This window comes from Oryctolagus cuniculus, chromosome 8 (assembly GCF_964237555.1).
Source record: "Oryctolagus cuniculus chromosome 8, mOryCun1.1, whole genome shotgun sequence".
In the NCBI taxonomy this organism is placed as follows: domain Eukaryota; kingdom Metazoa; phylum Chordata; class Mammalia; order Lagomorpha; family Leporidae; genus Oryctolagus; species Oryctolagus cuniculus.
The window spans coordinates 113,270,430-113,282,921 of NC_091439.1; the positions used below are offsets into that span (position 1 = coordinate 113,270,430).

Genomic DNA, 12,492 nt, shown 5'->3' on the forward strand with positions numbered 1-12,492 from the left:
TTAAAAAAAATCACAGCAATTTTCTCCGCCTGGAGGGTGATTTACCCTGGTTTGGAGGAGGGCAGGCAGGGTGGAGGAGTTCCTTTGTGCATCAGTGAACAACCGAGAGGCACATGGACATTACAAATCTTCCTGATGTTCCCTGAGCCTGCACCTGCCTCCAGAGCCTCCCTCAAGCTGTGCCTCTGCCTGAACCACCGGGCTGTGTGCGCAGTGAGGGCCATGCCCCCTGGAGCACCTGCCTTCTCACACTGCAGGCCTGCGGGACCTGGTCTTTCAAGTCCACTTCTATGGAGACAGACGGTGCAGACCTTGTCCTTTTCTGCTGTCACAGAAGTGTGGCTTCCCTTGTTTATTTCCTAGCTATGCAGAGATAGCTTCTAGCTCTCTGTATGCTCAATGAATACCTAGAAATACCCTTTCACTGTGTGAATGTGTGTGGATGTGTGTGCACACATGTGTAAATGTTTACCTTCTGCATATGCTGTGGGCATGTTTTGCATTAAAAAGAAAATTAAAACACTCTAGGTGGTTCATTATTCATTAATATCTCTTAAGTGACTTATCATTTAAGAGTGTGCCCTGCACTTACTGTAAGACCAGCAGAGGGAGCAGGTGAGTGTTACAAGTGGACTTGACAATTGCATCTTTGAATAGGAATCATCTCCTGCAGTTTCTTGTTTTAATTTACATTGTAGGGGCCCGCGTTATGATATAGCAGGTTAAGCTGCTGCCTGAAACATGAGCATCCAACATGGGTGCTGGTTCAAGTTCCAGCTGCCCCACTTCTGATCCAGAGCCCTGCTAATGTGCCTGGGAAAGCAGTGGAAAATGGTCCAAGTGCTTGGGCCCCTGGTTTCCCCGGGGAAACCCAGAGTCCCAGGCTCTTGGCTGCAGCCAGGCCCAGCCCTAGCATGGTGGCCACCTGGGGGAGTGAACCAGTGGACAGAAGATTTCTTTCTCTAACTCTACCTTTCAAATAAAATAAAATAAAATAAAATAAAATAAATCCTAAAATTTTTTTATTGCAGCCAAAGAAATCTTTTTGACTTAAAAATGTAGAAAGGCATTGAAATACACACCATAATTTGGGGAAGGTATTTTTTTTTCTTTTGGAAAAAGTATTCTATTAGAAGACTGTTGGGGCTTTCAAAAAACATTGATTTTTTTTTTTTTCTTGAGGGAATCATGTCAGGAATTGGTTCCTTAGCCATGCTATAAATGTCCTCTCTCTGCAGTCTTCGTATAATGTTCTTCCTTTTACGATCTCTTTTCTGTCAAACTTTCTTTGGTTTGAGCCCCTTTCCTCGAAAGGGAACATCTTGGGGAAGTCTGGTCTGTTATTAGTGGAGGGTCATGCCAGTCACTTGCAACAGCATTCAAGAGGAAGGGTCGGAGAGTGTGTGTGTCGCAAGACTGGGAGAGGCTTCAACTACCACCATATAGCTAAGACTCACCAGGGGACAGGAAGGTATTCTGATACAGTTAAATGGGGACGTCACTGTCTTATATGCATGGCTATTTATCTTAATTCTAATACAATGCTTCAGAGACCACTTGCACATGTGACTCCATAACCAAGCCTCATTTCCCACAGGAAGATTCTTTCATAGTAAGCTGGCCAGACAGACGGGAACACCATGAGGAGGTCGTGGGTTTTTTTTTTTAACTTCTTGACATAAGCAATTTTATTTATGTTAACCTATAACCAAGAGAGATGATAGATCTTAATGAAAATAGCATATATGACATTTTTATCTCTGTCTTTTAAAAAGGTTTCTCAATAATTAAGATAAAAGTTGTATAAATTTAGATTAAACAAAGATTAATCTAGATGGCCTTAAGCCACTTTCAAGGGTGAATTCACTCTGTGAGAAATTTGGACAGGTCTTCATGGAATGCTTATGACAAAGAGGATAAAGCTGGTCACATTTCTCCGAAGCAACAATTGGGATTTTCTACATCTTTTTTTCAACGGAGTCAGGATCATTTAATATAAAATTATAATTAATAAACCTACTTTGAAATCTCTAATGCAATACTGTGTGAATAAAAGGAAAAATTTTATTTGACTTAACACAGGTCATAGGCAACACAGTAATCACTGACATCAATTCACTGAAAAAAAATGTTTAGCATTTCTGTCTGCAGGGAAAAAACAGGACACAGAATTACTGGCAAAAATATTATCAGGCTAATGCACTCATCTATTGTTTTAGAATTTCATCCACCGCTTTTTTAAAGTTGTGACTTGTATCTTGACCCTTTTGGCATTTTTCTAATGGAAAGATAAAATAGTCCATAAAAAGATCAGAGAATCAAAATATTTAAAAATCAAACAGCATTTGAGATAACTTTTTGTGACAGTAGAATTTTATAAACTAAAATATTCCTAAAAATTCAAAGAATTTATGGTGAAATCTTAAAAGAAAACAGTGGCTTGGAAATTTCCCAAGTTTCTAGTAAATAAAAAACTCTTCCTTTCAGAGCCCTTAAACTTACGCACAGTATGCAGTGTGGCTTTAAAGTGTTAAAGAACTTTAGCAGATGCTACTCTGGTTCTTGCCAGTGCAAACTGTAAAAGATTCCAGAACCTTTTGTTTCTTAAAAAAAGAAAAGTCTGTCCCATCCGAACATCATTCAGATGTGGTTTCATGGTCAACACTCAGGTAACTTAGGATGAATGGACACTTGGTACCTTTTTCATTTAATGAATCTAAATAAGGCTGCCAGAGCCGGAGGAGTCACGTGAACAATGGGGGTTTTTCTCCTATTAACTCTGATCCTTCCCACTTGCAGTTTCTGTGGTTCTGTGTCAGACAGAAGTTACACAGCTGCAGGGAGAAAGATAATTGCCAGAGATAAGGTGGGGGGCTGCCCGAGGCGCGGTGCTCTGACCAGCTGCACTCACCCCATCTACCCCACGAATGAAAACATGCTGGCAATGCAGGGGAAATGACTGTTTCCCAGGAAAGGAAGCGGCCTGAAAACACATCTGGCAGAGGGCTTTTTCTCTCCTTTGGCAATCAGATGTTTTAACAAAATATACATTTCCTCACCTTTCGCAAAGGAACATTCTATAGCAAGGCCAATGCCGCCGAAATGTAGGTAGATGATGCTTAATCTATGCTCTAAAGATACCCGGCCAGCTATTCTACGTCCAAGGCTACATATACTTATGTAATTGCAATCGGGACAGGCAATTGTGCTACTGTCGGCACTGCACTTCATTTCAGAAACTTCCTATTCTCAAAGCCCTCCATGCCCTCCTTGCTACCTGTACCACATGAAACGGAACAGGTCAAGAAAGTGAGCAAGGCATTGTGGACACCAGGGAAGTGCAGAATGTGTACGTAAAGCTTAACAGATGCACGGAATTCCCTGGGATCCTGAGACTAACAGTTTGATTTATAGTCTACAGCAGTGAATTGGTTTGTGGATTCACAAAGGGAGAATTCCTGTCCACAGAGCCACAAGTAGTGACACTGAAGGTGCCTGGGGGCTTCCACTTAGACCACTGAAGGCCACCAAGTCACCACAGTGAGATGGGCTCCATCCCTGGGGAGCGGGTCTGGGGGCATGGGGGTGACAGACAGATGGCATTAAATGGCCCCTCTCCATCTTCTCCGAAGCAGGATGACTTTGCCTATACTAAAACTGGGGTAGAAATCTTTGCTTGAAATTCCCCCTTTGCTTCCTCACCACTAACGTAGGAGAAACAGGCACAGAGGCACTGACAGAATGCGTGCCTTCTCACCTTGCTGAGCCCTGGCTTTCTGTCCGTAACAGGGACAAAGGCACCTTGCACACTTACATGCGTGTGTTTATACTTCTCTTCCTTTTCTTCTATTTTTACAGTAACCTGAAGGGGCTTTCCTCTGGTACTTTTCCCAAATCCCATGGCTCTTACAGCATTCCAGATTTGGGGTTTAATATGAGTTCAACACAAAGAGCAGCTCTGTAGGGTGCTAAGAGTTGACAGCCACGTTTTGGCAAAATGGGTAGAGATGGCACTTATGGTTCCTCAAATCCAGCTCAATACCCAGGCCCAACGGGGCAGAGACAGAGCCCTTGCAACAGGCATAGGAAGAAATTGCCGTATGAGCGCCTGCTCCCTGAAGGCTGGAGGTTCTTTGTTTTTTTCTTTTTCTTTTTCTTCTTCTTTTTTTTTTTTTTCTTTTTTGCCACTTGTGGCTACTGTTAAAGTTCTCATTAATTAAGGAGTACAATTTTGAGGGAAGGGGAGGTGAGGAGGAGGAGTGATACAGCTTTCTCTTCATCCTAAGTTTTACTAGTGGCCTTCCTAACGTTTTCCCCTGTACACTGAGCATTAGGGTGGATTTATAAACATGCTGACTGGTTTTATTTGGCCAATTTTAAACAGGCCAAGGACAGAGAAGGAGGAGAGATGGCCAAGAAATCTCTGACGTCCCTGCTGGCCCCAGCGTGCCAGGCGCCCGAGAGTCCCCGAGAGTGCCCGTCTGTCTGCAATGGCTAAAATCAAACTCTGGTGTCCCAGCTTCATCTTCAAGGGCATTTCAGCACTCAGAATCCTCATATAGCAACAGGGCACTTTCCAAATTTTGAGGCCGTGTTGGCCAAAAAAGCTGTGCCAATCACCACCTCTGAGTCCCGCAGGCGGCGATGACGTGAGGAAGGCAGACTCCAGCTGGGCGGGGTGAGGCTGAAGACAGGAGCCTGGCTCGGGAGGGGCGGTGGAAACAGGCTGAAGCAGGACTGTGCTGTGACGCAGGGGCACCCGCATGTTCGGCGTGTCCTTCCATTAGCCAGGCCTTTGGCAAAGGGACATTTGCCGTGTCTCCTGGGATTCTGTCCATGGGGACAGCAGCACCATGTCTCTCCCTGGGTCAGGTTCCAGGGCCCACTTCCACAGCTAGATCTGTCCCAGGATAGAACTACCAGGTGAAATCCTGCATATAAACTGGCTCCATGGACCACAGCAGAAGCCACTTGGGGACTCTCCTTGGCACCCACGGCTCAGGCCGTCCTGCTGGGTGCTGACTGAGCTGGCACCTTTCTGGGTTTCTGGCTCCCTGTAATACCGTGCAAGCAAAGCAAAACATCTCAGAGAGCTGCACAGATGGCCCTGGGTGACCGGAAGGTTCTACAAAGGTGTGACTCTGAGCTGGACAGCAGCGGGTCTGTGCCCATCACCCACGCCACTGGATGGGAGCAGAGGTCACAGGGTTTACACGGAGCGAGGGTCAGTAGTTGAGTTCTTTGTGATGCTGGCCTCTGTCCTTTGGGGGGCAGTGAACTGTGGTTTTTCCGTCCCCTGTGTACCTTAGGGTGGTTACATCTGCACATTCAATGTTGGGGCAGGGACACGAGTGCCCGGCACAAGTGTTGGGAGCATGGCGAGCCGTGCCGGGCAGGTGGGCAGGTTTGGCCCGCCTGTAACAGCAGCCCTGAATTTACACCTCGTCTATTTTCAGCCACCCTGTCAGCCAGTCGTCCAAGCCCGAGATTCGACAGCAGCAGCACAGTCAGGCCTTGCCTGGAGAAGCTCGCACACAGCGCCTTTGCTCCTGGGGCTTCTCACGGGTCCGCAGACCATGGCCATGCGGCTCCCAGCGCGGCTCTCCCTCCTGGCTGTGCACCCTATGCCAGCGGGAGCACTCTGTGCCCGGCACACCAAGGCACGAGGCTTCCCAGCACATCTTCCGCATGCGGCTTTCCCAGCCAGCGTCCTGGGGTCACTTTCTCACTGGGTCTTCCTGTGCCCCTTTCCCCAGCACTTCCCGGCCAGACTCAGGAGTCTAGCTCAGGCGGCAGAGACTTTGCTTGACCCTGGCTGTCCCTGGGGGTCTAACTCAGAGGTCAGCCAACTACTGCCCATGCGCGGTAGTGAACAGTCTGAGAGCTGAGTATGTATTTTTAAATGGTTGTAAAAAAAATCCAGAAAAGATTGCAGGAAAATGAAAATAATGAGAAATTCAAATTTCGGCGCCCACAAGCAAGGCCGAGCCTTGCGTGAGCAAAGCCGGGCCTGCGGCTGCGCAAACATGGTCCCTTTAGCGACACGCGCAGGTTTCTAACTCGCTCCCCAGGGCCCAGGAGGAGACCCATGGCCGAGAAGGGCTGCGGGCGGCCTTCTGCCGCGCCTTTTCAGCCCTGGACTACACTCAGAACGTGCACGGACGCTGCTGTTTCATGTGGAATCAGAGTGTGGCACGGGTGTCACTATGCAAGGGCGGGGAACCCGAGTCCAGTTTAGTAGAAGGTCCCTTTAAAGACAGGGAACTGACATTTCCAAATCGCATGCACTACCTCATCCCATCTTAAAGCCATCCTAAAACCCCGGGGTCCAGAAAACCACAGGCTGCACTTTCTCAGCAGGGTGAGTGAGGCTGAGTGAAGTCGAGTCTTTGCTTGGGGCCCCCAGCACCAGGGTTCTAACAGGGACTCGTCTTAGAGCCCTGTCCCCTGTCCCTGGAGCGCATTTTCTTTCATTGGTTCCCCTGGTGGGAATCCTGCCCCAGGAGCCGCTTCCAGGGCACGCCCACGGACCCCTCCTCAGAGGGTGCAGAGTGGTGTGTGGCAGCTGCTTGTGGTGTCACCTGGGGACAGTGCATCCTGCACACGGGAGCACAAATGGGGCGCAGCAAAGGCCTGGAGTCATTTTCCTGTGCGGGTTTGTGGGGTCATTTTCCTGTGCTGGTCGGTCAGCAGGCTTTTAAATCCCGAGTTTCCAGTTTTAGTTCTTAAAGGAAGGGGCTCAATCAAAGGACTTACAGAGCCATAGATATGGTGAGATAGAAACATCTTAGAAGTTAGTGCAGCTGCTGAATTTTACAGATGAAGACATCAGAGCTTAAGTAAAAAAAAAAGGAAGTGATTTTCTGGAGTCCAACATGAACTCATTCAATGGATAATGATAGAAAATGAGGAGATCTGAGCAAATTTTGATTAGGTGAAGAAGTCTGTGTTCCTCTCAGCAAATCTGTGTAATTTTTGATTCCTCTGACTTTTGATTGTAATTTAATAATCCAATCATCAGTAGAGTATATTAAGTTTATTTTGAATACTGAAATGGACTTTTAAAGAAAAGAGATAAAGCTTAGCAAATGATCTTTGCAGCATGATCTGATAAAACTGGATCTTCCTATCATCTTGTTTTAAAATGAAAACTTTGTATAACTTAGCTAAACAGTTCAAAAGTCAAGTAATACCAAGGAAACTATTTTTCCCTGTGAAAAGGCACACAGTTTACATGAGCCAAATTTCTCCCTCTTTATTTGCAATAACAAAAATAAACTGAAGCCCTGACATAGTTGTAGTATTTTTATTCCTAAAGGAAAAAACAGGAACTTTCATTGTACTTTAAAGTTAAAGTTATTACCTCAGATATTTTGCCAGCTTAGCGCCGCGAAATGAGTTTCAGACAAAAGAGCTCGAGAGCTCTCTCTAGGAAATACTTAATCAGGGTGGGGCCTGGGCCGGGCCCAGGGGTGCCGAAACCGATCGGCTTTCCCAGGGGGCTTCTGCAGTCTACAGCCTGGCCGCACCGCAAGCATTAGGCTCGGCGTTTTCCTGTTCCCTGGCTAGTGACCCCCCTACAGGAAGATAGCGGAGAAGCCAGGAGGGCGGAGCAGCTCCCTGCACATGTCTGGCTGCTCTTATCAACTTATCATATAAGGAAAGGAAAGTGATTGATTCGGATACTGACACTGTAGAATCTGGGGAAAGAGAAACAAAGCTGCAGGAAGGCTGCTCTCTCTGAGGCTGCTGCAGCCCTCCTGGGTGAGCCAGGCTGCTCGTCCCGCTGCAACCTCAGTTTACTGCATGCCGGGAGGGACAGCAGCATTAAAACCAACTTTGCTCCTGGAAGAGGAGGGAAAAGACGGACTTTCCTTAATGGGCTCAGCCATGGTAGCATAGCCCGGCGTTTCAGACGGCAGCTGAGGACTCTGGGCTCGCGAGTGCCAGACGCTTGCTAAGCTGGTGGTTTTATTGCCCAAAGAAAGGGAGAATGTGGCGGATTGTTTTCTTTAGCCTGAGCTGTGATCTTGTCTTGGCCGCAGCCTACAGCAACTTTCGGAAGAGCATGGACAGCGTGGGGAGGAAGCAGTACCAAGTGCAGCACGGGTCCTGCAGTTACACGTTCCTGCTGCCTGAGACGGACAACTGCCGCTCTTCCTCCAGCCCCTACGTGTCCAACGCTGTGCAGAGGGACGCGCCCCTCGACTACGACGACTCGGTGCACAGGCTGCAAGTGCTGGAGAGCATCATGGAGAACAACACGCAGTGGCTGATGAAGGTAGGAGAGCCCGTCTGTGGTCCAAGCGAGGCAGAGCGCAAGCGGGTGAGGGCGCAGGTAGCCTGGGATGGAGGATCTTTTCTTTTATTCCAAGTAGTCATGGGGTGGAACGTGGAAAGGATTTTTTTTTTTTTTTTGCAAAGAATGCGGGAGTCAGGACAGAGACTCCTAAGTGAGAAATCTTTGCTGAGGAAGCAGAGAAGTGTACTTCTGCGTAAAACTGCTGCTGCGTTTGGGTTCTGAACACCCCCAGAGCAGGACGCTGCTCACAGGCACGCAAGGGAGGCTGTGAGCGCGAGCAGAGCAGAGCCAGGAAAAACGTGACAATCACGTTAATTGCTGATACCAAACGGATGGAGTCAAGTGCTTTACCAATTTCCTGAATTTATTTACGAAAACAGATTGTGACTCTTGGTAAATGAGAGGAAATGCAACACAGCAGCCCCTCGTTTCTCAGATCCCAAGGCTCGACCCTGAGGGTTGCTTTGCGTGCAGCCCCATGTGGGACCCTAATGCTCGAGGGATGTCATGATGAGATGGTCTGATAGTTTGTTCCCAGAGCTATGATCAACCCACTGTTCACAGACTTTATGGAGAGCATAACCGAAAGACGATATTGAAAGTTCTGTTTTTCCTTTCACGAATCATCATGTTCACAGAAAACCTCAAATGACCCTGGGATTTGCTTTATATGGACCATATGTACTCTAAGGGAAGTTTGAACAAAACCAGTGAATAGATCAGTTGTTAAATATTATAATGACGACAGCACATGACAAAGCTCACGCGGTGGAGAGTCTTTAAAGCCACATAAAACCTTTTACGAGTTGGTGAGCCTCATTCAGCACTTTCCCCCAGAACAGTGTAATTGTGTTCTCTGGCTTTCATTTCCCCCGTAAGCCTTCTGTCAGGGCACCTTATCTGAGTCGCAGAATAGGACTTGGCTCCTAATCTGTGTTTCTCATTAACTCCCCCATCTTCAGAGAGGAAGCGACTAAATTGCGCCTGAGTCTAAATGAATGAGTGTTCCCAGCGCGGCTGGTTATTATGACGAGAGGGGTTGCTCCCAATCAAAGAGCAGAAAACAACAAGAACTTACCCAAACACCCATCAGGAACAGACAATGTGATATGAAAGTCATTAGCAATGTGGGTAAAGTCGCCCAAGAGGGTCACTGTGCTCTTTAGAAATCTGCGGAAATCCATAGCTGTGCAAATGCAGTGTGCTAACCAGCAACGGTGTGCAGCAACACAGGTTCCCACGTGTGGCAGGCGAGCTGTGTCCGAGCCTCTGGCGACTCCAGCTTCCTACTTCCTTGTGAATTGCCATGCTCACATTCACCAACTCTCCCCACGGCTCCTGCGGCACAGAATGCCGGCCAGGGCTGGCGGCCCCGGGATTACGAACGCAGTAAACACCCAAATCTGCCTTTCGGGTCATCTCCAAAAATAAAGTCGTGAAACATAAAAGAGTTTGGCCAAGTGCTACACAGCTGGACTGTATCTGCTTCATCGAGCCCACATTAATGTATACCTGCAACCCCACAGGCAAAGCTCATGTTTCTTTCTCAGACAAACCACCCCTGCAACCAAAATTTCTTCCTTTCCAGGCTCAGTGAGTCAATATTTGAATAGTAGCACACTGGTATTTCCAAAGCCTTTCTTTAGCTGTTCAGCTAAATATCACCAGGGGCGACTTCATGTTTACCTGGCGCGGGCCCAGCCTGTCTCGGCAATGTGCACCTGAGAAGTGCAGATTTGGGCTTCTGGCTTGGAAACGAGAGCAAACAAACAAATACGAAACCCACTTGCAGTGATTAAATGTAACCTCTCCGCTTGTTTTTCTCTTCTGTGTTTTCTCACCTGAGATAATAAACACTGCTTTTCTCATAAGGAGGAAAATAACATTTAAGGGAATAGTAGATAAACCACATAATTGAAGCATCAGCATCGCAGCCTCACATGCAATTACAGATTGCACAGAAAGACAATTCTGTGGCTTTCATTGTTTTACATATTTTCTTTTAGGATGTTTATTTTTTTTTTTCATGTTTCCTTATCTCCTTTCCCCGACCAACCCAAAAAGAGCGAGCCAAAAAAAAAAAAAAAACCACCCAAAACCACCATCACATACCTGCCAAAAACCCTTTATGCTTTTTTTAAAAATTAAAAAGGTGTCAGGAGGGAAAACACAAACAAGGTTCTGTCTCGTTTAGGGCAGATGAGTTACTGGACTGTCCGGGAAGTCAGCACAGCCAGGGCACTCAGCCTGAGCAAGCTGCTGTGCACATCATCAAGGATCCCAAGCCGCCCCTTTAATCTGCAGGCAAAGGAAGTGTCAGATTCTGAATGAACACAGAGCAGTGTGAATGGAGCCCGCCAGGGGAGCCCCCATGTTGTGCAGTGGCCAAACAGGGACAAGTGAATTCATGCTGGTCTGTGCGCCAGACACAGCAGCGTGACCCCAGGGAGCACTCCATGCCATGTCCCCTTTAATCCTGCATATCCCAAACCTCTGTCCCAGGGACAACACTCCCAAACAGCCTAGCAAAATGCACTGTATTTTGCTGGGAGATCAAGTGTATTTTTTTTTCCTGATAAGAGGAAATATGGAAAGGAAACAAACAACTATTTCACACTGAAGAATGCCTCATATTTTATCAACAACTGCAAACTTCCAGCACAGTAAAACAGAAATATGAAAAACAGGTCTAATGCCTATTAAACTGATGTAAACATTTCCTCTGCCATCTTACTTAAAAAAAAAAAAACAAAACAATGTAAGTACAGGCTGGAAAATGTAAGCTTGAATCACAATCCTTATCTTTCTTTAGAAATGACAATAATGTATCCTTTTATAAGATATGAGAGATACTACTCACAATATATTTAAATTGGAAAAGTGCAAATTTAATAAAAAGTTTATTGTGCATCTAATGCAACATGAATAATATAATAAGTGCTTACTATAGGAGGGTACTTCAAAAAGTTCATTGAAAAATAAACTTTTAATTATTTTTTTTCTATAAACCTTTTGGAGCACCCTTGTATATAGTCCATAAAATATAATAAATGTGTTCTATATGCAGATATATTCATTTTCTATGGCCAAGCTGTCTCTGTTTATTAAATAGGTTGTCTGGCTTCCTGGGCTAACTCTCAGGTGTCCCCCTGTCAAGACACGATTATTTGCCTGCCCAGTCATGAACTAGGAGGTGGACTCCCATCATCTTACTACCTGTTGAGACACTAGATAATCCACATTTTTCAGTGCTGAACACTGGAAGTCTGCTGGTTTTGAAGCAATAGGACTCTTCACAGTTGACAGGCAGGTTGTGCTCCCAAAGCTGATCTGTAAAGCAGGTGCTACGCCGAGAAGTGGAAAGGATCACGCCTTGTACGTGGGAATCAGGTGCTGACAGAAATGCACAAAATCACCACAGTTTTCTCAATTTGCAATAAAACAACAGTTCAAAGCAAAACCCTACCACCATGTGGGTAATCTAAAACATAAAGCAAAAATATTATGAAAGTAAGACAGGGGTAAAGACAATAGGAAGTGGTTTCCCCTCCTCCTGATCTTCAGTTCCTTTCTCTGTGAGACTGGTACACAGAGGGCTATATGAGCCTTTTACTGTGACAAATTCAGCATCAAAACATACGACTCTCCTCCTTAAACCATGTGAAGTGGCATCATCCCACAGTCAGAGTCTTGGCTCAGAAACGGCATGAAAAGAGGTTAGACGAAAGATTTCACTTAGGGGAAAAAATAGCAAAATTTAGGAGGAGTAGATGAATTAAAGGGTTGGGAGGCCGTGTGTGTTGTGAGAAACAGAGAGGGAGGGAGAAAGAGAGAGAGAGAGAGAAGGTAGTTTATTAGTTTATATATTTTCATATCTGCTCATACAATGACAACAGGGCCCAGAGAGCTTTGTGCTCTCCTCATTGAGATCAAGGGAGAATATGCAATGAGTTACAAACAGGTATGGGCAGTGTGCAGAGCAGGTGTGCAAAACTGGCAGAATATTTGAATGTTACTCAATGATAATGACAACCCAGCACACAAACTATTCTCCCTTCTACCCTGTTTGTTTTATGTGATGGACCTGTGAAAACAGGATTGATTTGGGCAACCCATAAGGTCTAATTGAACAGGACCCATCTGGGGATACAATGCCTGCTATCTTTCCACTGCATTCCCCCTTGGTGATG

General features: G+C 46.1%; 2 protein-coding genes across 8 annotated transcripts in view; one reads left to right on the plus strand and one right to left on the minus strand.

Moving 5' to 3' along the window:
• MCPH1 (microcephalin 1) overlaps positions 1-12,492 on the minus strand; it is a 248,781-nt gene that overhangs the window by 67,752 nt on the left and 168,537 nt on the right. The gene's annotated exons all lie outside the window — the stretch shown is intronic.
• Positions 7,373-12,492, plus strand: part of ANGPT2 (angiopoietin 2) — a 58,577-nt gene continuing 53,457 nt past the window's right edge. For both annotated transcript variants that reach the window (XM_002720896.5, XM_008274180.4), the window contains exon 1: positions 7,373-8,281. In XM_002720896.5, coding sequence (XP_002720942.1) covers positions 7,994-8,281 — 288 coding nt within the window. In that variant the 5' untranslated portion in view covers positions 7,373-7,993. The remainder of the gene's footprint in view (positions 8,282-12,492) is intronic.